At 32.3% G+C, this 26,359-nt stretch overlaps 1 protein-coding gene across 1 annotated transcript; it reads left to right on the top strand.

Annotated features, from left to right (window-relative positions):
- LOC149528566 (glutathione S-transferase F10-like) lies at window positions 1–24,782 on the top strand. The gene is made up of 4 exons (XM_089808053.1): window positions 1–70; window positions 23,849–23,928; window positions 24,018–24,066; window positions 24,343–24,782. The coding sequence occupies exons 1-4, from the start codon at window positions 1–3 to the stop codon at window positions 24,780–24,782; spliced, it is 639 nt and encodes a 212-aa protein (XP_089664179.1).
- The last annotated feature ends 1,577 nt before the right edge of the window (window positions 24,783–26,359 follow it).

The following is a 26,359-nucleotide window of genomic DNA, read 5'->3' as shown; positions in this document are numbered from 1 at the left end:
ATGCATAAGCAAATTCCTGGTGTTCGCAAAGACATTGCAGAGTTACAGAGAGAAATAAGCAAAGAGTCGGGTAAGTATTCACACTATAGTTTTTGTACTATCTTAATTCTACAAATTAAAATTTAGAATGCCTCCAAAGAAGGGATTCTATGCTTAGGTGAATTACTTGGATAGGAATGTCCATGATGATTTACTTGAGCTACTTCCCAATTCCACCACTAAAACTTTGAAAATCAGAAGGCTTACAACATTAAACCCTAGGTTGAGGATAGCAGATGGATTATATGACAAGGGTAATTGGTTCAGGGATTCTAGCACCACTCAAACTAGTCTAGAATTGTTTAGAAAATGGTTTTCAAAGAGGAACCTTTTTCCCCCACATACCAATATTTGGAACTTTGATCTAGGGAAACTAGTGTTTCCTAGTGTGTTGATGGACTATGATCTTCTTGAACCTGTGTCCAAAAACTATGACCAAGCCATTAGGGTTGTAAGAAGAACTAATGGCCAGATCTTAATTATAGTCAGGCCAGATGAGATTAGGGAAGTTTTTGGCTTAGGGCATATCGCTGGTTACCATGTTCCCATTGATTTGGAAGGACTAGAAAAGGATTACATGTCCAAAAAGGACATCATTAGACAAGGTGCATTGAAGGCACATATAGGTAAAATTGGAACTCTTCCAGTGATAACAATAGCACCAAGGAACCCTTCAAAAAGGCATATGTCATTTCTAGTGCTATAGAGATATATAGGACCTTGTGCAGAGTTTTTGGGAGAGACGAAGAATAATTTATGGTTGTTCAGATCTCATCTTTTGGTAAGGACATCATTTTTTATTTTGCTTCTTATTTGGCTGAGGAAATTCACAATGGGTTAATTGGGATTGCCAAGACCAAGATAGAAAAAACCTTTGGTCATTACTCATTGTTGATGCATATGTTTTTGTTTAATGGAGTTTCATATTTTGGTAAAGAAATGAAATTAAATAGAGGGGAGAATGGGGAAGCATTTCCAGTCAAGTTGTGGAGTGCAGATATGATGTGGGATGTAGAGAATTCTAGTTTTGTCTAGTTTGACTAGTATTTAACTTCCAAGTTGAGATGCCTCTTATTAAGTGACAATCCTAAAATCCCTAAAGCATTGATGGGTCTCATAAGGCCTATGGATACCCTCCATAATTTGAAAGTTTGTAATGGGGGAGATATTATTCCTTAGTCTATTTCTACTATTTTTAGAATTTATGGTTTTAGGGGGAGCCCTCATGGATTACCATACCAGGTGCCTTTGAAGGTAGGAGTAGCTAAGTTTTGTGGCAATTGGGAGGAGTAGAGGAAACATTTTTGCTGTAAAGATTAACAAGATCAATTTTCCCCACTTGCACAATAGCCCATCATTTTGTAATCACAAAAGGGGGTTGGAACTCTTTGCAAAACACTTTGGATCCGTACAAGATGGCTATTTCTCACTCACATTTTTATGATTCAGAGGGATTTTTCAACATGGCCTTGAGGTGCAGAATTAAGCTTGGAAAAATTGAACATGATTTTTACTTTCGAGAAGATATAATAAGGAATGAGTACTCCTTGCAAGAGTAGGAGACAAGGAAAGAAAAGTGGAGAGTCTTCTCTAAAATTTTGGATTTCATTCATTATTTTGATCCAGATTATAGTCCTTTGGATGATGTAGTCACAAATATAGATAAGATAAGAAAACTTATGAATACTTTTCCTGAAATAATAGCGGCAATGAATGAAAAGAAACAATTCTTTATTAGATTTTACCTAGATAAGGCTAGAGAAGCAATGAGAATATTAGGCATTACTCCCAATATAGAGGCAAGTCAATCAACTATCCAGAAAATGCCAGGGTACACTCTTATTCAGAATAAAGGGGCCTTTGTAGAAAAAGGAAAACAAATAATGGCCTCCACTAGTGCTATTGTGGAGGAGAGGCCTTTTGAACCCTCTCTAAAGAGGAGAAAGAAAATAAGGGAAGAGGATCCTCATGTTGAGGAATACTCACCCTCATAGACCCCCTTCAAAGTTGAAGAGGAGCAACTCACTGAAGAGTAGGTTGAGCAGTTGGGATCACAAGGGAAGTCTTGGTTACGCAAGTAGAAATAAATGAAGGAGAACCTCAGGGGCCTCCAATGCCAAGTTTTGAATAAACAATTGTAGATTACAAAGGAAGGGTATTGGACCCTATTTTGGAACAAACTAAGTGACAATATTTGTCTGATGATAGTTTTGTCAAATCTAGGGCCTTTCATCAATTTGCATGGAGGGAAAATATGAGCAATTTTGAGGAAAAGTGCAAAAAATAAACAGCAAAGCATCCAAAAATGGATGGAGCCTCTATATAGAATCAAATAAAGGAATAAATGATGCAAGAGTTCCCAAACATAGCCCCTTGAGAGGGGAGGCAAATGGTAAAGGCTTCTAATATATTATTGTTTCCTAATTGGGATATTACAGATACTTTGATTTTCAATTCTATTTCTAATAAATTGGAGTTACAAGACCCAAACAAAAAGGAGTTTGTAGGAACTTCATTTTGTGAAGATCAAGTTGCTCTGGTCATATGGTCATTAAGGAGAGGGTCTAGGGTTATTTCATCATAGCTAGATGAATCTTGGCTAACAAGTAACATCATTGTAAGGAGGGTGGCTGAGACTTCTCATGTATAGGCAGCACAATGGATTGTGGATTCATCCCAATTTGTTTTGGCCACTGCTAAGAAGGAAGAATAGGCCATGTTTGAGTTATAAAACAAATATGAATTTTTTTTAGAGGCCTACAATAAAGAGGTTAAAAACAGGATTGAGCTTGAAAGAAAGCTAATGGGGAGGTCAATAGCACCAAGAATAACATACCCTCACCCCCCAGTTGAACCCTTCAAATCCACCCCCCTCATAGAAATACTAGATACACCCTAAAGGCCATAGTACTACATTGCTGAAGATTTTGAAGAAGAAAAGAGTAAACTATGGGCCCTACATGTGGAGTTGGAGCCAAAATATGAAGATAAATTAAGAAAAGCTCTCACATATTTGGGGGCCAAAATTGAATGGCCACTAGTTTATGATCAGTTGGCTAGGGTGATTAGTATCTGGGAGGAATTAAAATCTAGTGATGAGGCTCTAAAGCCTATTGTGAATAAATGGGTCAGAAGGGAGGAAGAAATGACATTTTTATGTTACTTTTTCATAAAAACTTCTTATGATCAAATTGAGAAAACCTTTGATATTGTTTCTGATATTTCTGATTTTGACAATAAGAGGATTCATTTACAAAGAATAACAGTAGGCTACTTGAACAAGTACAAGAGCCAAAAGTTTAGTTTTTTTCCTCATGCCCTAGATAAGAGAAATAATTTGAAAAACAAAGATGACTAGGCAAAAGAACTTGATATATTTTGTTTAAGGATGAATATAATTATAAATGAAATAGGGCATGCATGGCGGGCTACCACAACTAAAGAAATAGTGAAAGCCCAAATATTCTTTGATTCTTTAAAATAGGAATTTTTTGATATTAATAGGGAGGAAAAATACATTATCAAAAGGCAACAAGACATTCTTCAATTTGATTGGCTAGATGACACAATGTTTGACAAATGGATGGCCAACATAGCTCCTAATGAACTATTTGAGGAAGTTGAAATTGACAATGATGAGGTGCAGGATGATGAGGTTCAAATCATTGATACCATTACATAGGGCCAATAGGAAGAAGAAGAAAAGAATGACCAGTTAGCTCCAGTAACAGATACAAAAGTCGAGGATGTGGATGTGACATAGAAACAATCAAGGATAAAAGTAATATTATCCTTCCAAGGTGAAAACAATGAAAATCCAAAGGTAAAAGTTGATATAGAAATGCCATAATAATCATCATTGGCCAGCCTGATGGAAACATACTTAGAGGAGTCAAAATAATGGTGGAAAATCAAAAAGGCCAGTAACTCATTTTTACGTAACAGAAATGGGCCTACCTAAAGTACACATTGTTGTGTTAAATTTTAATTACATTGATTTTTATTTTCCTCGACATGTGTCAAGTTTTCCACAGTTGAAGCTTGTTGCATCTCACATATTTAAGTGAGATCCCTGGGCTAGAACAAGGGTCTAATTTCTTATACAGTTAGTCATAATTAGTTTTTTTTTTCAGTCCAAGTAATTTGAACAAGCTTTATGATGTATTTTCTCCATTAGTTTATGGGAATACATTAATATAGAATGATCTTTGTGCTTCTTCCTATGATCATTCTGAGTTTACTGCAAAATATATACAATTTTGAAAGAAAATGAATACAAATTATGAGCTATCCCCATATCAATTTTTTCTGAGTTTTGTCTCCTTTTGGGTACTTAGTTATATTGATGTTGTATGAGTAAAAAAAAAACTCGTGCAACTGAATGCAATCATTCAGGTTGTATATCTTTTCATCACTACTATTAGTTCAAGGAATTGAGTAAATGCTATGATGAATTTGATAAGGTTGTTGTAGTAATAGGAAGGATGTTCTGAATGATGGATTCTTGTAAGAACTACTAATAATATTTGTTGTAATGCAAAAAATTAGATCTATAGATTTGCAGTAGACTCTGAACCATGTTGGATTAGGCACTAGTCAAATTGATTTAGCTAAAAGAGAAATAGATAATAAATGGGTATCAAATGCAAAATTTACAATCAATTTTACTTTTATTTCTTGAAGATCTTCAAATTTGGTCAATACTTGTTTGCATGAAACATTCTAGCCTTAGTTAGCCATTGTTGCAAAGAATACTTGCAGATCTACAGAAGACTTTATGACCAAATCTGTTATATGGGATGTGTTCTATTTAAATGTCACCATTAGCTATGTTTTTATAGATTGAGGATGAGAATTAGAATGAAACTCAGATAGTGTCCATACAACAATAGTTAGATTGAGTCATCCCTTAGGTATACCCACCTTGGTTTTGCAGAACCTAAAGAGAAGGAAACCATTCTTGGTTTTGTTAATGTTGGATTCAAATGGTGTGCATGTGTAACTAAAAATAGGAAATGGCTAGTCCTTAGGTTGCATAAGTATTATCATTTTGGTATTGAGGTCATCTATTGCTTAGTAGTTTTAAAACTCCAACACTACCTTTGCATATATAAAATATGTATCGACCATGAAGCATATATCATAAAAATAATTGTCTAGAATTGACTTAGGTATCCTTAGTCTATTTTTCATCTTATTCTTGATGTCATCAAAAAAAATATCCATTACAGCTTAAAAATTTTCTCCTAATTGATTGATTAAATCAGTGATTTACTCAATAGTTGTTTTGTTTCTATCCCATGAAATTTTTCCTACTATGGGAAATGAATTATGTACATAGAAAAATATATAGAAAAGTAGGAAACTAAATTTACATGATGTATTATTTTCTTTTCTTATGGCTCCTAGATTCTTTAAAAATTGTTTCAATTTCAGCTCAACAAAATCATAATGTTAGAAATGCTTTAGAATAACTGAGAAAGGGGGGGGGATGAATCAATTATTCAAGTTCCAAATGTCCTAATAATTTTTTTTCACTAAGTATAGTGTACCCATTTAAACTAACCATGCATCCAAGAAAAACATTCATTTTACCAAATTACAGAAAAATCAACATGCAAGAATAAGACATGAAAGATCAACACATAACATAGTGATTTATGTGGAAACCAAATTTGGGAAAAACCACTAGTAACATGCTAATCCTTTCTCACTCTTCTAAAGTGATGCCCTATGAAAGCCCTACCATGTTAAAGGCTACAAAACACACTGTTAAATGTGACCTAGTTAAAGGATTTCGACCACCCTATTAGAAGTGGGCCTGCTTAAAGGACTTTAGAACATTCACTTGGAATGTCACCCTATTAAATGATTTATACAATGGTTGTTAAACTAACCTAAGTCCATAGGATTTTCCCCTAACTGATGCAATTACTAGAGAGTAACAATAAGGGTTTTTGATTTGATATAACTCACAACATAATTTGCAGATTTCATATCTAAATTAAACTCACAAAATTTTCCTGGCTTTTAGTCTCTATAGTTCTGACAACTTGTCCTCCTTTCAAGCTTTTTTGCCTTGAGCCTCCATGCTCATTGTGCCAATGCAATCACCTTTGTAGTCACCTATTGAAGCAGATTTTCTATACTATGTTCCTCCCTCTTGATGACTTCTCCTTAACACCACCCACTCTCTTCAAACAAAAACTCTTACTTCTTGACCTATAACTACTTAAATAGAAGTCTGGAATACTTTTTCCACTCTAATCTTCTTGCTCTTATTTTTTTCTTTCAAATGGATTAGGTAAGATTTAATGAATCTACCCTTAATCTTGTTTCCTCTAGAATCGACTTGTATTCACCTAGAAATGGTTTACCTAAAATTCTGTGCTACCTGCTCATCATTCTTATCCTCCATCTAGCTCACAAAATTCAAGGTAACAAACTTATTGTCTCAGATCTGGCAAAGCTTTGAATTTTCAAATAATGCAGTAGCCCGACACTATTGACTTTTAGATGCTCAACACATATTGTATTTCTTAGCACCTACTATGGATTCATTTAGCATCAACTAATTTTTACTGATGCCCTGCACCTACTACATTCTATCTAGCTTGACACCTAAACTTCCTTGGTACCTTCTATCACTTAGCATAGACTAGATTTTTTATTTTCTTGACACTTACTGATAATCTTCTCAACATGAACTAACTTGCCCTACACCCACTAATGAATTTAGTCAAGCTTTGCAAATAGCTTTGTTACAACTTATTGTTCTAGAGTTTATAAATGTGGCCAACCTCCATACATTTGAGTGTATTATCAATACATGATTTTACCATTGTCTTAACTAATCCTTGTACTCCATTACAAAACCATAACTCAACCTTTCCCTTAGGTGCTTTTGTTACATCTTATTGATTAAATCATCTTCATCAATCAACTAAGTGATAGTACTTGGATCTTATAAGAAATTGTCATTCCAACAAATAATAGGTTTGACATCAGTGAAAAAATAATGATTGAGAACATTATTTATCAATAATCTCCCTCTTTTTAGCAATCTTCCTTCTTCAATAATGATCTTTTCAAACAGATCTTCAACAATCTCCCTCTTTGGCATTTATGGCAAACCAAAATGATCAAAAAAGGTATAAAAATGCTAACTAGGTTAAAAAAGTAAGTCAAATGCCAAAAAGAAAACTTTGTATCCAAAACTATTCATTCTATCAGCAACTTCAAATTTCTTATGACTCCCTTTGAATTCTATAAGTAACTCCCTCTCTCAAAGTATTAGGGATTTCTCTTTTGTTGATACACTGTCTTCTCCTTTTTTGTTTTGCTCCCTCTCTAGTTTTTTATCTTGACTAATTTCTTTTCTTTTGCTTCATTTTTGCTATTTTCCTAGTATTTTTCCCTCTTTGACAACAATGCCAAAGACATATTATGTTAGCATCTTATCATGCATGTGTAGCATTTATAGGAACTCCAATATCTCCCTCTGGCACCTTGCTTATGACTTGTTTGGAATTTTAGTATTTTAATTACTTCAGGAAATACCTAAAGTAAGTATCCTCTACATCAATTTATATCATTTCAGCAATAAACTCATGTGATGTAGGGAAATTTTTCTATTACTTAAGCAGCCTTGGATAGGGGCATCACCCTTAACTTACCTCTAAGATATTCAAATTTATCGTTAGGTAATGGTTTTGTGAAGATGTCAACAATTTGTTCCTTTGAATTAACATATTCCATATTCACTTGTTTGTCTTCCACCAGTTCTCTTACATAGTGATACTTAATTTAAATGTTCTTTTTTATGGCATGCATCACAAGATTCTTAAATATGTTGATGGCACTTGTGTTATCACAATAGAGTATCATATGTTTAGTTCTCTCTTCCTCCATACCTTTCAATGGGTGCTTTATCCATACAATATTGGTGCAGTTGATTCAATTATGGATTGTGAGATACAACTTTGCTTTTTTCTGATGCAAGTGACTAATCTTCTACCTAAGAAGAGTGCTCCTCCATTGGTTCTTTTTTTGTCATCTATATTACCTCCCCAATTTACATCAGTGTAAGCATTCAACTCAAACTTTTCACTCATCTTGTAGTATAAGCCAAAGTCATATGTTCCTTTTAGGTACCTCATTATTCTTTTTACTACCATAAGATGATTTTCTCTTGGGTTTGTAGAAAATATTGTCACTATTCCAACAAATAATGCAATATCTAGTCTACTATGTACAACATATTGTAACTTTCAAATTATTGATTTGTACATTGTCTGATTTACTTTAGCTCACTCATCATTCTTGGATAACTTATGTCTTGTTACCATTGGTGTACTAACTAGTTTTGAATCCTCTAAGCAAAAATGTTTTGAGTATCTCCTTGATACATTTTGATTGAGTCACAAATATGCCATGTTTTAGTTGATGTACTTGCAATCCAACAAAGAATTTGATTTCTTCAAACATTGACATCTAAAACTCAATTTTCATTTGATTAGCAAAATTTTTGCATAGTGCATCTTTTTGTTCAAATATTATATCATCAACAAAGATTTTAGATATCAAAATGTCTTTACCTTTTTCTTCCTTGATATACAAGTTTTTTTTTGTCATCTGTTCTCCCAAATCCTATCTTCATGAGATATTTGTGAAGTCTCTCATACCATGGTCTAGGTAGTTGTTTCAAACCATAGAGTGTTTTATGCAGTTTGCAAACCATATCCTTGTTTTTGTCATCAAAAAATCCCTCTAGTTGTTCTATGTAGACTTCTTCTTCTAGTATACCATTCAGAAAAGTAGACTTTACATCCATTTGGTAGACTTTAAAACCTTTGTAAGTAGCATATGCAAGTGGAGTTCTTACTCCTTCCATCCTTGCAACAAGGAAAAATGTTTCCCCATAGTCTAGTCCTTCTTCTTTTGCATAACCTTTATAGACTAGTCTAGTTTTATTTCTTGTGATCTCACCATTCTCATCTAGCTTGTTTCTAAATATCCACTTGGTACCAATCACATTCTTATCAGGTGGACTTGGAACAAAAGTCCAAGTTTTTTTCTCTCTATTTGGTCAATTTCTTCTTCCATAGCTTTGCACCAATTTTTCATCTTGTAGTGCATCTTTCACTATTTTGGGTTCAATCTTGCTCAGCAGATATGATTCATTTCTTAGTTTTTCCCTTGTCATAGGTCTAGCTTCCTTGTTACTGATGATTTGTTCTATAGGGTGATTTCTTCTCACATACTTTGATAGCCTTGATTCTATCCTTATTTCCATGTTTGGTCTTTCAGTTTCAGAGTCACTATGCACATCGCTTTCATGTGTACTAATTTTAGAATCAGAATGTGCATTTTCTTCATTCTTCAACTCAGCTTTTGAATTCAAGTCAACATTCACTAGTTGTGACTCAACCAATACTGAAACTTGTTTTTGATTCCCAACTTGATTGGAAGCTTCTTCTTTAGTAGGCATTCCTTCATAAAAGTATACAAAGGATCTATACTCTTCTAGTTTCTTGGATTCATCAACTTGAACTTCTACATGCTCATAAAAGTTTACATTTGCACTCTCTACAATTTTTTTAGTGTTAGTATTTAAACATTTATATGCTTTACTTCTAGTGGAGTATCCAAGGAATATGCCTTCATCACTCTTTGCATCAAATTTACCATTTTTAGAATCTTTAAGAATATAGCATTTACAACCAAACACTTTTAAATGTTTTACATTGGGTGAGTGACCATACCATAATTCAAAATGTGTTGCATTTGTACCTTTCTTGATTTTTACTCAATTTAGGGTGTAGACAACTGTACTTATAGCTTCTCTCTAGTGCTTTAGAGCAACATTCTTCTCCATCATTAATGTTTTGGCATAGTCTATCACTGATCTATTCCTCCTTTCTATAATGCCATTTTGTGGGGGAGTTCTAGGTATTAATGTTAGTATCATCCTAGAGTAGTCATCAACAAACAACATTATATATCTATCTCCTTTGTAACTTTGCACTTCTATTGGGCCACATAAATTAGTATGGACTAACTCTAGTACTTCTTTGGAAGTATAGGTTTTTCTTTTGAAACTTGACTTGGTCATTTTTCCTAGCTGACACTATTTGCACATTGTATTGTTAGGCTTCTTCAGTTTAGGCAATCCTCTAACTTTCTTCAGTTTATTGATTCTTATTAGAGTATCAAAGTTGAGGTGACATAGCCTTTTATGCCATAGCCACACATCATCAAATCTTACAATGAGATAGACAACATCCTCCATATCTAGGTAAAATAGATTACTCCTAGTTTGATCTACTTTTCCTATCAGATTTCCATCAGTGTCATAGATTTTAGTAGTTTTGTTTCCAAATTTTACTTTGCATCCTACACTGCTTAAATGTGACACATTCAGCAGATTGTAGTTTAATCTTTCAACATAATAAGCACTATCACATGAAATTTTCTCTGTAAGCTTAATGGAACCTTTTCCTTTGATTAGACATGGAGCATCATTTCCAAATCTAACACTATTTCCATCATACTAGGTTAAGGTAACAAACTTACTTTTGTCTCCTATCATGTGATGTGAGCATCCACGATCTATGATCCACTTCTTATTCTTGTTTACATAGGTTACTAGTGTTGTTGTTTCATCTTCATTTGACTCATCCTTTATGGCTACATAGACTGCCTCATCATCATTTTCATCAAAATCCTCTTCTTCAATAATGTAGCACTTTTTGCCTTTGTCTTTGTAATCTATACTATCATCTTCTCTTTTGTTCTTGTACTTGTTGCATTTTGTGTAGTTTTTTTTTCTATGTGCATCTTGTAGCAATATGTCCTACTTCATTACAATTAAAATAAATGATAGGAAACTTACCTTTGCCTTCGTGAAAGCTTTTGGCCAAAAATGCTTCTAATTGTTCCACATCTTCTTCATCTGTGTTGTTGTCACTAGATGCATATTTTATCTTTCTTTTCTTCTTCTTTGGTTTCACCTCCTTAGTGCCTTTCAATAATAGCTTGGCCTTGAAAGTAGATTCAAGATTCTCAGGTCTGTAGTTATCAAAGTTGGATAACTCAAATGTTGTAAGTCTTCCCACTATACCTTCAAGAGTTTGCTTGTTTCCTAGTACACATCTGAACTCTTGGATGGATGATACTTTAATAGAGTATATGGGAAGAAAGGTTTTTAAGAATTTTCTATTGACAGTTTCATCATCTAAATGACCACCCAAAATTCTTATTGCACTTACTACTTCCTTTATTCTAGAGGCATATTGAGAAATATTCTCACCTTCCTCCATTCTCATGTCATCAAACTTTCCTCTGAGGCTTTCTCTTTTTTCTCTTTGGACATTCTAATCTCCTCCATAAATATCTGATAAGGCTTTTGACATCTTGAATGCAGAATTATATCCATTGATGTCATCAAATTCAACATAGTTGAGGGCAGAGGCAATCTCCAACATTTCTTAATTGTGCTCTTTCCTTTTCTTCATATCTTCTACAGTAGGGAAACTAGATGGAGTTACATGTTCCCTTCAATTGAGGTTTTTGCATGATCACCTATTGATCCTAGGTGCAACTTCATTAAACTTTTCCATGCAGTGAGGTTATCTCTGTTAAGCTTGGGAACTTCTCTCTTAGACATTTTGATCTTTTTTTCTTCTATTACATTTAAACCAAATTAGTAGATGGATCTAATACCAATAGTGAGAAATGTTTTAGAATAACTAGGAGCGGAGGGGCGATGAATCAGTTATTCAAGGTCCAAATGTCCTAATAATTTTTCACTAATTATAGTGTGCCCATTTAAACTAACCATGCATCCAAGCTAAACATTCATTTTAGCAGGTTACTAAAAAATATACATGCACAAATAAGACATAAAAGCTCAACACATAACATAGTGATTTACATGGAAACCCAATTTGGTAAAAACCACCAGTAACATGCTACTCCTTTCTAACTCTTATGAAGTGATTCACTATGAAAGGCCTACCCTATTAAAGGTGACAAAACACACTATTAAATGTGGCCTAGTGAAAGGATTTCAACCACCCTATTAGAAGTGGGCCTGCTTAAAGGACTTTGGAACATTCACTTGGAATGTCACCCTATTAAAGGATTTATACAATGGCTGTTAAACCAACCTAAGTCCATATTACTTTTCCCTAACCAACTCAATTGCTAGACAGTAACAATAAGGGCTTTTGATTTGATATAAATCACAATATAACTTGAAGATTTCAACTCACAGAATTTGCCTAGCTTTCAGTCTCTGTAGTTTTGATAGCTTGTCTGCCTTTCAAGCTTTGTCTTCTAGAGCCTCCATGCTCACTGTGCCAATGCAATCACCTCTATGGTCACCTATTAAAGTAGAATCTCTATACTTTGTTCCTCCCTTTTAATGTCTTCTCCTTGACACCACATAGTGTCTTCAACCAACCACTGTTGCTTCTTGACCTATAGCTCCTTAAATAGAAGTTTGGGATACTTTTTCGGCTCTAATCTTCTTGCTCTTAATTTTTTGGTTCAAATGGATTAGGTAAGATTCAATGAATCTACCTTTAATCTTGTTTCTTCTAGAAACATCTTGTAGAATTCACTTGTATTCACCTAATAATGGTTTACCAAAAATTCTATGACACCATCTCATTCTTATCATCCACTTGGTTCATAAAATTTAAGGTAACAAACTTATCATCTCAGATCTAGTGAATCTTTGACTTTCCAAATAATATAGCAACCTAACACTATTGACTTTCTAATGCTTGGCAGATACTATGTTTCTCAACATCTATTGTGGATTCACTTGGTATCAACTAAGTTTTACTAATGCTCAACACCCATTACATTCTGTCTAGCTTAGCACCTCGACTTGCTCGACACCTTCTGTTTCTCTCGATAGACACTAGATTTTGCATTTTCTTGGTAGTTACTAATAATTTGCATACCATGAACTAACTTTCTTGGCACTCACTAATGAATTTAGTCAAGCTTTACAAATAACTTTGTTCCTACTTATTCTTCTAGAGTTTCTAGATGTGGCCAACCTTGATACCTTCAAGTGTATTTTCAATACATCATTTTACCATTTTCTTAACTAATCATTGTACTCCATTACAAAACCACAACTCAACCTTTCCCTTATGTGCTTTTGTTACATCTTATTGATTAAATCCTCTTCATCAATAAACTAAGTGATAGTACTTTGATCTTATAAGCAATTGTCATTCCAACAAATAGTAGGTTTGACATCAGTGACAAAATAATGATTGAAAATAGTCTTTATCAAAAATCTCCCTCTTTGCAACAATTTCCCTTCTTCAATAATGATTTTTTCGATTAGATCTTCAACACATAACTATGATCATTCTTCACAATTTTGTATTCCAAGTCCAATATAATGCTAGGTATGTTATTGAGTGAGCTTGAATAATAGAAATTGTGTGCAAGCACATGTACTACAAACCCAATGATAGGATCATCAATTCCATCAATCAACATGCCCCAACCATTCTACTTCACCTTCATTTTTTTCTTGACAACATTCCATGCAACACTAATAATTAACTTAGGTTTATCTAATGTAGGATAACTAGTAACTTGACGTATGATAGCCTTGTTAATCTTTATTGGTCCACCCTCTAACCAAATCTTCATATCATCTTTTTCAGATCAATACAATCTTTATCCACTTGACTTTGAAAACCTTTGGAAAGGCTAAGGCATAAGCCAAGCTTTTCTTGGCAGCTATCTTGTGTTCATCCTTCAACACTCCATTATTACATAATATCCCATATTTTGCATGAAGTTCATACTCTAATTTCTCCCACTTTACACATATAACATGATTTTATATCATGAACCATCAATACCCTTAATGGAATTGATGACAAGGCACCAAATTCATCACTAGTCAATTCAATATTTAGATATTCCATAAAAATTTTTGGGGGACACTAATCATTCCTCACAATCTATGCATTTCTCTTCTTCAATACTTCTTTTTTTTGTAGCTATAGATATAGATTATGCCATCTTTAAACTAGGCTTCAATTTTTTTTTTTTTTGACAATAACTAAAATAACTCAACTCAGCATTGAAAACTTAACTTACCAAATTTGTTCTATGAATGACATGTTGTGATTCATTTTCTATATCATTGAAATTTTCTTTTGAATCACTGGTGCACTTCAAATTACCTAGTAAATATGAAAACAGATACCAAAATTTTATATATATATATATATATATATATATATATATATATATATATATATATATATATATATATATATATATACCTTCATACTATTTATTTTAGGTCTAAAATTAATGTATTTTTACTCTAGTAGGTCCGCAACAACTATCTTGGCCTTTCACACCTCTTTTCATTGAAATAATCAATCACAGTCACCTCACTCAATCAATACCAATTTGTTCAGCTAGTACATCAGCTTGATCAATTTAAGAGTTTTGTCTATATTGTAATGCTCAATCAATACAAACTATATTATTGATGCCTAACACTTGATAGTGAAACTCACTCCATTACTCTATATGTCTCTCATATTTGTCTTAATGCATCTTTATGCATGTTGATATGGACTTTTAATAACTTTCTTGTTAGTAACTAATATAAGATATTACATTTAAGTATACAGTCCATATTGATCCATTGGATTGGGTGATCTCAGCTTTTCTTTCTATACTGCTTCCATCTTCTACTATCACTTTCCATGTTTTGTTCATCTTAACTTTCCATTTTCCTTTGTTTCTTTCATTTTTTGGTGCTTTTTCTCAAGTCATGTATTTATTACTAACATGTCCAACCTTGCAAAAACTGAAATAAACTAGGTTTCCATTCAACCATTTCTTATAGTTACCTTTGAAATGTGTCTTAATGCCATTCCCTAGAATGTTCCCATACTCTCCAAAATAATGATAATTATACTATGTGTTGTAATTCTTATATAGTTTTTCATTCTACTGAATGGCCACATCTTTCCTTTTCTTTAAGGATTTTCTTAACTCATCTTTTGATCGTGCAAGTTGTAGTATGATTTCTATTTCAATCATCTAGTTCTTAATACCTTTTCCTATTTTTTATTCCTCCATATCAAGATCTTGTGCTCTCAAGATGTTAGACTTCATTCAAGAGAAATAAGATTTGATACCAATTATTGGAAATCCTAATGGTAAACAAAGTACAAAGAAGGGGTGGGGGGTGGAGGGGTCAATCAGGATCTATAAAAAATTCACTAATAAAACAATTAAATGTATTCACACCTAATCCATCTCATATCTCAGATCTCATACCATATAATCATAAGCATGAAATAATGAAATGAAATCTATCTAAGCATAACATTCATGAAAATATAAACTTATAACACAATGATTTTGGTAACCCAGAAACACTTCAAGTTGAAGGTAAAATGTGGGTGGGGATGAAACCCACAAGTCTTTACTACTACAATAACAAAGTTCACATGTTAGGGCTATAATTTGATCAATTTTGATTATCTATCCTATGAGGGGTCATCTCTTCTAAAATCTTTTAAGACTATTAGGTTTTACCTTGTTAGAGAATTTTACACTTGCAATAAAGTAAGGACTATGTTAGGTGATATAAATAAGGCCTGTTAGATCCAATCTATTAAGAGATTTTCCCTAACTTAATCTATCAAAAATGATTTAGTACCTAATTATTTGGTTTCTTCTAAAATCTATTTATAGGTCCTATCTCTTCAAATATCAATCTAATCTCATTATCTGATATCACTGTTGTGTCCTTCACTGCACTGATTGCTGTGTTAAATCTCCTATTAGACTTAGCCTTCCTTCATCTATTCTTGGCTTTTTCACTCCTTCACACTTTCTTCTATTCACTATTGCTCACACCATGATCTTAGGGTTGGAGCCCTTCTTAAATAGATAATTGTAGAAAGATCTACATTAGGACCAATGATCAATATTCCATACTTTTTTGTTTTACACTTATGATTCTCTAATTGGTTAATTTTCTTTTATCGAGACTAATGACCTAATAAAATACATAATCTTCTCCTTAATTATCTCTAAAATCTTTAAATATCATGTAGAAGTAAGCTAAAATGATTTATATAAGTGTTTCTACAATTAAAAACTCATATGTCAAAACTCATTTACTCAACACCTGAATGTTTTGACATTCGATCATATCTAACATTCATGTTGTCACTTGGTTTCCATACGCTTGGCATAAACTGACTCATGAGAAGCATTAACTAACTTTCCAAATGCTCAGTCTTTTCTATGTTACTCAGCTTGTATGTTGACTTGATCTCTATTGGGGTGCTCAGCAACCTTTTACTTGCTCAACATGTATAAAGAAATAAAAACAAGTCCTCTATAGCCCAACCTTCTCTAGATAACTTGGTCATAGCGATGATTGTCCAAAACTGCCTTTGAAATGACTAAGTGTTAGAGACTAATAGGTAACTTAGACTTAGAGATCAACAAATACTAGTGAGACACAAGTTGGACAATCATAATGTGAACAAACATTTCAAAAAATCAAACATTACACAATAAATTTGTAACTTTATCTTGCATGCAAAGTGCGTATGAGCTAGGGGTTGCATGTCATAGGTTTTTAATCTCCCCAAATACAGTCAAGAAATTTGGATCAGTGTGGGGCTCCTAAGAGGAAAATCCCATCGGCTTAAAAATGTTTGTTGTTGATTGAGGAAAGATGTAGTCATTTTGGACTAATACATTATTGGTCCATATCTTATGAAAAAGGTCTAGAATATGAAAAAAATGTATTAAAAAAAATAATTTGTAAGTTTTGATTAGGAATTGGTGAGGATAGAATCTCAAAACCTTTTATTGAATAATCTTCATCAAGTCTATATTAAACTTATCTCTATTATTTAGTTTCATAGAGAGTAGTTGAAAAAACAGAATAAAAGAGGTGTAAGAAAGTTTTTAGTTACAAGAAGGATACAAGAAAAAATGATATGCTACTCATCAAAAAAATGGTATTATAGAAACCCACCACTATCCATAGGTAAAAAACCTAATTTCTCTAATACCATGAGAGAAAATAGAGCATAGAAACTCGCTCATAATGAAACATTTCTCCAAAATTAACTACTACAAATGGAAGACTCAAGAATCCTATTTATAAGAAATATTACAATAAATATAGAGGAAGAGTTATATATATATATATATATATATATATATATATATATATATATATATATATATATATATATATATATATATATATATATATATAATTTATTAAATATAGCTGAGAAAAGTGGTTGATAGTCGTAGATGGTAAAAAAAAGATTGCACTTAGAACATGAGTTTGGTCTCTACTAAAATTCACTAAGTTAGTTGGGATACTTAATTTACTTCAACACATCCCCTAACATAATTATATTAATTATTATAAATATCCACACATTATCTAGAAATGATGGGTCTTAACCTAAACCTTTCTTAAATACCCATTTACAAGCATTTACTTCCTAAATATAATTATTGAATATGGCTAGAATCTCTCCTAAATGAATGACAATTATCAAGCATTCATGTGACCACTTGTAACCCCAAAAAGTGTCTAATAGATACTAACATAGTTTCACATAATTCCTTAGTAAAGATATCAACAATTTGGTCCTGCCTATTCCCCTAAATTTATTATATAAGCTATTCTAAATATCACCTCATAATCTAGAAATAATGGGTCCTAACCTAAATCCTTAGTAGATACCCATTTACAATCATTTAATTCCTAAATATAATTGTTGAGAATGGATAGAATCCTTCCTAAATGAAAAACAATCATGAGACATCTATGTGGCTGCTTGTAGCCCAAAACAACTCTAATAGATACAAACATTATTTCACATAATGCCTTATTTAACATATCAATAATCTAGTCCTACCTATTGTTGGATGAGATGGTTGATATAGTGATGGTAGACTCTAATTTGTTTTGTGCAATCATGATGCTACTTGAGGAGTGATAGAATGGCTTGTAGCCAAGTTATTTACTTTGTTTCTTCATCTTTTGTAGTATATTAGGCCTTGTAATAGATAGAGAAATATTCTAAGATTGCTTTTTACTAGACCATGAAACTAGACTTGAGCCAAGATAAACAAAATAACCTATAGTATATTTGGAGCCATTTGCACATCCTAGCCACTCTAAATACCCTATAAGTGGAAAGTCTCCATGAGATGAATATCATACACCCATTTTTAAAATCTCCTTCCACATATCTTAATATTATTTTGGATGTAATCTAATTTGGGACCTTAGGAGAAATCAAAAATTCTGAAACCACACTAACTACAAAAGAAATATTTGATGAAGTGTGTGCCAAATACATATGATTACCAATCAATTTCTTGTATAAGGTAAATCTCAACAACTTTATCTTCCATGTTCTTTCTTATCTTCAATCCTAAGGAAATTTGATTAGACACAATCTTACAATCTTCCATTCAAAACCTTTTCAACAAGTCTAGAGCATAATTTTTTCATGATAAATACCATGATCCTTCTACCATACTTGTATGCTATGAAAAGTGTAGAAATCAAGTCTATCATCTCAAATCTATCTTAAAAATTTAACATTTCGTTACTAATTTGGGTTGTGTTATGTCTTCTAATGATAAGAACATCAACATAAAGTACAATTTAATATTGATGTCACCATGATCAAATTCAATTGCATAGAAATTTGGATCATGAGGACTATTATGAAAGCCTTGAGTTTGGAAATATTCATGAATTTCACATACCAAGCTCTTGAAGCTTGTTTTGGACTAGATAAAGAGTTTCTTGATTTGCAAACTAAGTCTTATTATCCTTGAATTTAAAATCTTTGAAGTTGAGTCATATAAATTTGTTCATGAATTTCACCATTCAAAAATGTAGTGTTAACATCAATTTTGCAAAGAGGCATCTTGAAACAAGTTTCCAATTCTGTAATAGTCTTGAGAATACTAATCTTTTCTACTAAAGGAAAAGTTTTCATGTAATAAATTCCTTTTTCTTTTTAATATTCTTTTTCCTCTAATCTTGCCTTATTTATTAATTCTCCCATCTGACTTAAACTTAGCTTTATAAATACACTTATTATTAGCCACATTCTCACCCTTTGGTAACTCCATTGATTCACAAGTTTCATTCTTTATCAAATATATTTTTCCCATTTTAGTTTTCCATTAGCCTCAACATATGTTTAAAGATCAATTTTCTTCATTATGGTGCTCATTAGGATCAAATGAATTGTTTGACTCATCTGATAATCTCTTGAATACTTTTAGTCTCTAGAGATGGATTAGATTCTTTGACTATATTAGATGATTTCTTAGAAATTTTAACAATTTAAAAATCTTTAAAATATCTATTGTTATGCATAGAAAATTGTGGAATAGAAGAAGATTTTGTCACATAACTAAACCTGTCATTAAAATTGACATCCCTACTTGTAAACACATCTTCCACAAGAGGCTCATACAACCTTTACCATTTCCTTTGATCAACATACCCCACAATGATGCACATGACACTTTTCTTATCAATTTTATCTTCTCTAATCTCATTTATTATATGAGAAAATGTTTCACATAAAAGAACTCTAATATACTTGACATTGGTTTCCTTTCACTCAATGCTTCTTCAAGAGTACTGATATTCAAAAAACTCATGGGATATCTATTTAAAACATGAGATGCAATATTAATATCTTTAGACCATAGAAACAAATCAAGATTCATAGATTATATAATACACTAAATGATTTGTACTAAAGTCCTATTCTTCCTTTTAGAGATGCCATTTTTTGGAGGAGTATATATAGCAAACAATTTTCTCTTAATTCCATGATACTCACAAAATGATTTGAACTTAATACTATTTACATATTATCCACCATTATCTTTTTATCTTGATCTTATTTCGAGTTTCATTTTCCATAACATCTTTAATCATTTCAAATTGTTTTAAACCATCACCCTTTTGTTTCAATAAGTAAACCCAAATTTTCCTTGAGAAATCACCAATGCAAATTAAAAGCCACCTAGATCTTCCATTTGATGTGGGGTTCATAACATCACATAAATTACTATGGAAAAGTTCAAGACATGTTCTTTCTCTCCACATAGATCTCTCAAAAGTGTCTATATGTTTTTTACCAATAATGGATCCCACACACATATTTTTTTGGCTATTTTTATCCAAGGTAGTCCACCCAGCATACCGATCTTTGAAAGCATAGCCAAACTTTGATAATATATGTGACAAAATGTTTTATGCCATAACTCACTTTAAGATGATCTTATAGTAATATAAGCCTTCTTATCAATAAATGCTAAAAAATTATATATTCCACCATTCTCAACTCTTGTTCCCACTATGTTGTATTCATCATTGCTACTCTTGTTGAAATACTTATCTAAATAGAACACCACCTTGTAATCATGTTGACTTATTTATCTCACTAAAAGAAGGTTTTTGGTTACCTAAGACAAAATTCAAATTTGTTATTTCCAATATTTTACCATCATTTAGTTTAGTTTAAATTTCACCTATTCCTTCAACGTTATATTAACTATCATTACGAAGAAATATTCTTGTACCTTTTGTTACTTCTAAAGAGATCAATATGATTTTATTGTAAGCCATAGATTGGCTAGCTTCTAAATATATATACCATGCATTACTTGAATCACCTTGAGTAGCTAAGGAAGTTATTATTATATGATGATATACCTATTCTTGAAAAGATTTTTATTTCCTTCTTTGACAAAATATCCTTTTTGATTTCTTAAGACATTGATAACTTTTATGCTCTTCTCATTCACACTTATAACATATGGTATAACTTTATTCCTTAGAATCATTTTTTGTAGTTTCTCCATTCATTTTAATTACCTTTTATAACTTGTCCTATTTTAATTACCACTTTGTTGATTCCCATGACTAGTTCGTTGATTTTGAAAAGAGGTATATTGATTGTAATTCTCATATTTTCCTCTACATGTAAATGCTTGACTTCTAGTATATTTACTTGTCAAATTTTTATGTTTTTCTTCTTCATGGAATAATTTTTCAATTTTTTGAGTTAGTTCTAATGTACAAATGAAATTATATACTCATCTACAAGACAATCAATTAAAAAATCTATGATTTCAGTGTCTTGATAGTCAACCTTCATCATAGCAAGTTGATTTATTAAATTTTTTAATATGTCAATATGATAATTTATGGTATCTTCTACTTTGATTTTCAAATAAGCTAACTATCTCTTAATGTCCATCAGTTTTATCTTTCTAGTTATTTTCATACATTATTTGAAAAGTTTCCCATATCTCTCTAGTTGTTTTTAAATTTTGAACATGAGGCTTAATTCCTAGACTAATTTTCCATAAAAGTGTAGCATGAACACTCATATCTATTTTATTCCATTTATCATGTTGACTTTGACATGTAGGCTTTTGTTCAATGGCGACTTCCTATAAATTGTTCATTTGTAAAATAGACTCTATGTCACATTCCCAACTAGCATAATTTGAGCCATCTAATTTTTCACAAAGCACAATATTAGATACCTTAGTAGAATCCATTTCAAAAAGACATAGTAAGATCTCAAAAATGCAAGCACATAATCAAAAGTCTCTAACAAAGAGAGTTCCTTGATGTTGGGCTTCTTATGTGCCAAACAAACAAGACTTCAAAATCTTACAGACCAAATAGATTAAGAGAGATTTATCAAAATCATCACATCATTAAAAAGCTGCTACTTTTCACTTTTATGAACCATTGCAGAAGATGCGAACATAAATTTTTCAAAGAACACTTACAAGATAATGACTTCCATCTACACTTGATTAGTATATCACCACACAATTTTGGGACATGCAACACTTTTTATCTACCAAGAGCCTTGCACTTCTAAATCACACAGATATATCAGCACTATAAGATTTTTTAAAAAGGCCATTAGCAACTATTTTCCAGAAAAGTAGAGAATTTTAACACCAAGCCCAACACATCATTTCTTTGACAAAGATGTTATCTTTCATGAACTATATTCAGCTTGAGTTAAGCTTACCTACATCAATTTTAACATGTATGATCCACACAAATAATATTAGATCTAGTTGTTTTCTATGATCTATAATTGGAATAGTTGTAGAACAACTGTCTCCAATGTGGACTTCTCTCTATCATCAATTTTCCTAATCCTTTTATTTTAACCTCAACTTCAATCTTCAAAATAGCATTCACCATTCCTTATTCTTATCTCTATACCAAGTTTAAAACACTAATTCCTCTACTACCATGAGAAAATAACATAACAAAAACACTCAAGCGTAAGATAACATTTCTTCAAAATTGAGCACTGCTAATTATAGGCTCAACCACTCTTATTTAAAATTACATTAAATGTAGAGTAGGAGTTAGATCTATATAATTTGTAAAATATAGTTCAGAAATGTTGTTGGCTAGATTTAGACAATTGATAGAATAGTTGCTCATGGAGCATGAGTTGGGATAATTAATTTATTTCAGCACCCACTTCATCATCTAACATATAAGACATTTTGGGAGATAATTTCTTTTATCCATTGTAGGAACTCAATCATAAGCCTATTTGGCCAAACAATAAACTACACTACTCCACTCCCTAAGAATATGTCAAAGAGTAATAGATTCCCAAAAACTATACAACCAAAAGATTTATCTAATAACCAAACACAACTTCATTGATATGTTAGTTAGTTAGAAAAGTCACCTGAATTGAGAGTAGGAATCACATATAATCCTATTTCAAATGAAGAACATAACTATGCTTAAGAGTTTAGAAGTTGGCTAGAGCCTCCATTAAAGTATTCATATGAAGGCCCTTATAGACAGAAAAATAAAATGAATTGAAAGATATCACGACCAACCCATCTAAAATGGACATGATTTCCATGGGATGTGTCATCAATGTTAACTTTAAAAATGACATAGAGGTCCAATGGCCCTCCCAACAAATCATTCTTAATGGATGTTTAAGCACTTTTCAAAAGAAGAAAATTGAGAAATTCACAAATATCAACATCTTCAAAACAGAAAATATGATTTAGAATAAATTCTTATATATTTTTTCGTTAACCTTTTTATTAAACACTAAAAGAAATAATAAAAGTTCTACAAAAACAACCATGATAAGTAGTAGATCATTTACATAGCTTGTCAAATTGTGATACTCCTATCAGCATTTAATTGTGTACTTTTTGAGTCAAACTCACTGACTCATATTTCATGAGTACTGATTCAACACAAATCCATCTCTCATGTGAATAATTGGAGCACTTGGCACTCATTGGATGCTCACAGAGGTGAAGCATTGGGACTTCCCTAGAGGTCACCCATCCAAGTACTACTCTAACTTGATAGTTTAATCACTCCCTCAAATATACACTTTTATAATCTGAATAGTTTAGAGCCAAACTGAATGTTTGTGCTTCATAGTTTACAAATTTTACACATCTAAACTTGTTTTCTTAACAAAAGTTCTAATCATTTATTATTCAGTGGCTGACTCTTTTCCTTCTTTTTAAATTTTTTTTTAATAAAACAAATTAGAGAACCCAGTAATTTAACAAATAGCTCTCCCATCACAACTCTCTGATCAAATGTATAGAAAGAATTTTTTTTATCTTTACATTCGAGAGGAAAGGCAATATGGTTGTGAAGCTGCTTGGACCTACCTATGCCTTCTAGAGAAAGATGTTCAATTTGAAATCGTCTCTCTTGATCTCCTGAAAGGGGATCATAAAAAACCAGACTTCCAGGCCTTACAAGTAGGGAACTTTCCTTGTAATATATTTTTTCTTTGCTGTTTACATTGTAGGGTAATACATTGTTAGTAACTTGTATTTGTATGATGCAGCCATTTGGAAAAGTTCCAGTACTCCAGGATGGAAGTCTCACACTGTTTGGTAACATGTTGATTATATTTATATTTATGGGTAGTCTACACTATTGTTTTGAATTTCATACAACAGTGCTCTTCCATCCGATATCTTTAATATTTCTTTCCAAAGCTCATGTGGCTCATGTGGCTAGTTTACATAAATACTTTTTGTGATACGTTTTTATTTTATGTGATGAAAAATATGCTGGTTAGTGCATCCATCATTGTTATAATCACTTTTTGCAAGGAGATCTGATTTGGGTATTGTAGATCTGAGATTTTATTAAATGGGTATGTACAGAGTCAAGGGCTATCATAAGGTACTATGCTGAGAAATATGCAGGACGCGGGACTCCTTTGCTAGGCAAGACATTGGAGGAGAAAGCAATGGTTGAACAATGGGTTGAAGTTGAAGGAAAGAATTTCAATCCTCATGTTTATGCATTACGTTATCAGCTTATCTACGCCCCAAGGAATAATGTGCCTCAAGACAAGGCTGTTATTCAGAGCAGCGTACAAAAGTTGAGGGAAGTGTTAGATGTGTATGAGGAGACGTCGTCAAAGAACAAGTACTTGGCACTGGATTTTTATAGCCTTGCTGATCTGACACATCTTCCATATATTGAATATATAATGAATGCTACTGATAAGAGTTACCTCATTAGGGATAGGAAACATCTGAATGCATGGTGGGAAGATATTTCATCCAGATCTGCATGGAAAAAGGTTTTGGCTATGTGAAACCAGGGATCATATAGTCTATTCTCTTGCAACTATTTGTTCTAGTCTACGTTGCACGACAATCATGATTGCATAAGAGATTCTCAAAGAGTTTTAATTTACTTATAGAAGTGAATGCTTTTCTAATTCTAGCGCAACATGATGGGTAGGCAGAGGACAAAAAATAAATGCACAGAACAATACGATGTGCTGCCACACAATAAACTATGTTATATTTCATTCCACCGTAATATCAAATGAGTACATACAACCTTTTATAAGAAAGCATACAATATTCTAGAGAAATCTACTATTAGCCGAGAAGACGAAACATCTACAAGCTTCTGGAAAAATATTACAGCCGACTCTTTGAAAAAACCCTAAACATAAACCTAACAATCTAGAAGCATAGTTTAAAATGAGAGATCTAGAACTCTCGATGAGAAGAAGCAATAAATGAAGTAGTTGGAGTAGGTAAGGGCAGGGAAGATTAAATGGACAGTTGGAAGCCTACATCACCAACACTCCCCCTTAATCTTCACTGCCATGTATGTCTATAATAACAATACTTTCTCGAAGATGTTCAAAGACATTCTTTGCAAGAGGCTTTGTGAAAATGTCTGCCAGTTGTTCTTTGGACCTGCAAAACTTAAGCCATATGTCACCATTGTTCACTAATTTACGAATATAATGATATCTTATATCTATATGTTTACTACGTTGATGAAAGACATGATTTTTTGATAAATCAATTATAGAATTATTATCACAATATATTCTTGTAGGTTCTTCTTGTGGATGCTTCAAGTCTGAAAGTACTCTTCTCATCCATATTGCTTGACAGGCTGCTGATGTTGCTCCAACATATTCTGCTTCAGCTGATGATAATGTCACAATTGGTTGCTTCTTTGATGCCCAAGAAATAGCTCTTAACCTTAGGTGAAAGATATGTCCTGAAGTACTTGTTTTATCATCAAAGCTACCTGCCCAGTCACTATGTATATAGCCAATCAGCTTCTAATGATCTAAATGTGCATATAAGATCTCAAAGTTCTTTGTTCCAGCTATATACCTTAGAATCCTCTTTCCAACTTTCCAATGAGTTTCTTTTGGTTTATCCATGAATCTTGAAATGAGACTAACTCCATGCATTATATCTGGTCTTGTAGTTGTCAAATATAAAAGGCTGCCAACTAATCTTTTGAATAAAGTTGTGTCTACATTAGGACTTTCATCATTCTTGCTAAGTTTTATACCCGATGCAACTGGTGTAGGGGCTGAATTCACATTTGTCATTTAAATATTTTCAAAAAATCAATAGCATACTTACTTTCACAAATGAAAATGCCTTGATCATTTTGATTTACTTGTATCCCAAGAAAATATCTCAAAGGTCCCAAATCAGTAATATCAAATTCATTTTTCACTTTGACATACAAAGTTGGTTCATAGCCACACTTACTAAAACCATTATTCACAAAATAAGAGTCTATTCTGCTATACCAAGCTCTAGGAGCTTGCTTCAAGCCATATAGTGCCTTTTTCAGCTTGTATACCTTATGTTCTTCTCCCAAAATTTAATATCCTAGTGGTTGTTT

This window comes from Cupressus sempervirens, chromosome 11, assembly GCF_028749045.1.
Source record: "Cupressus sempervirens isolate cs-2001-9-10 chromosome 11, ASM2874904v1, whole genome shotgun sequence".
In the NCBI taxonomy this organism is placed as follows: Eukaryota; Viridiplantae; Streptophyta; class Pinopsida; order Cupressales; family Cupressaceae; genus Cupressus; species Cupressus sempervirens.
The sequence above is the reverse complement of the archived record's forward strand: the minus strand, read 5'-3'. Positions and strand labels throughout refer to the sequence as shown.

Bases quoted from the DNA above. Each gene is read 5' to 3' on its own strand.
- LOC149528566 (XM_089808053.1), top strand. From the start codon at position 1: ATGCATAAGCAAATTCCTGGTGTTCGCAAAGACATTGCAGAGTTACAG. The intron at 71-23,848 runs GTAAGTATTCAC...TATGCCTTCTAG, and splicing joins AGAAATAAGCAAAGAGTCGG to AGAAAGATGTTCAATTTGAA. The intron at 24,067-24,342 runs GTAACATGTTGA...GGGTATGTACAG, and splicing joins TGGAAGTCTCACACTGTTTG to AGTCAAGGGCTATCATAAGG.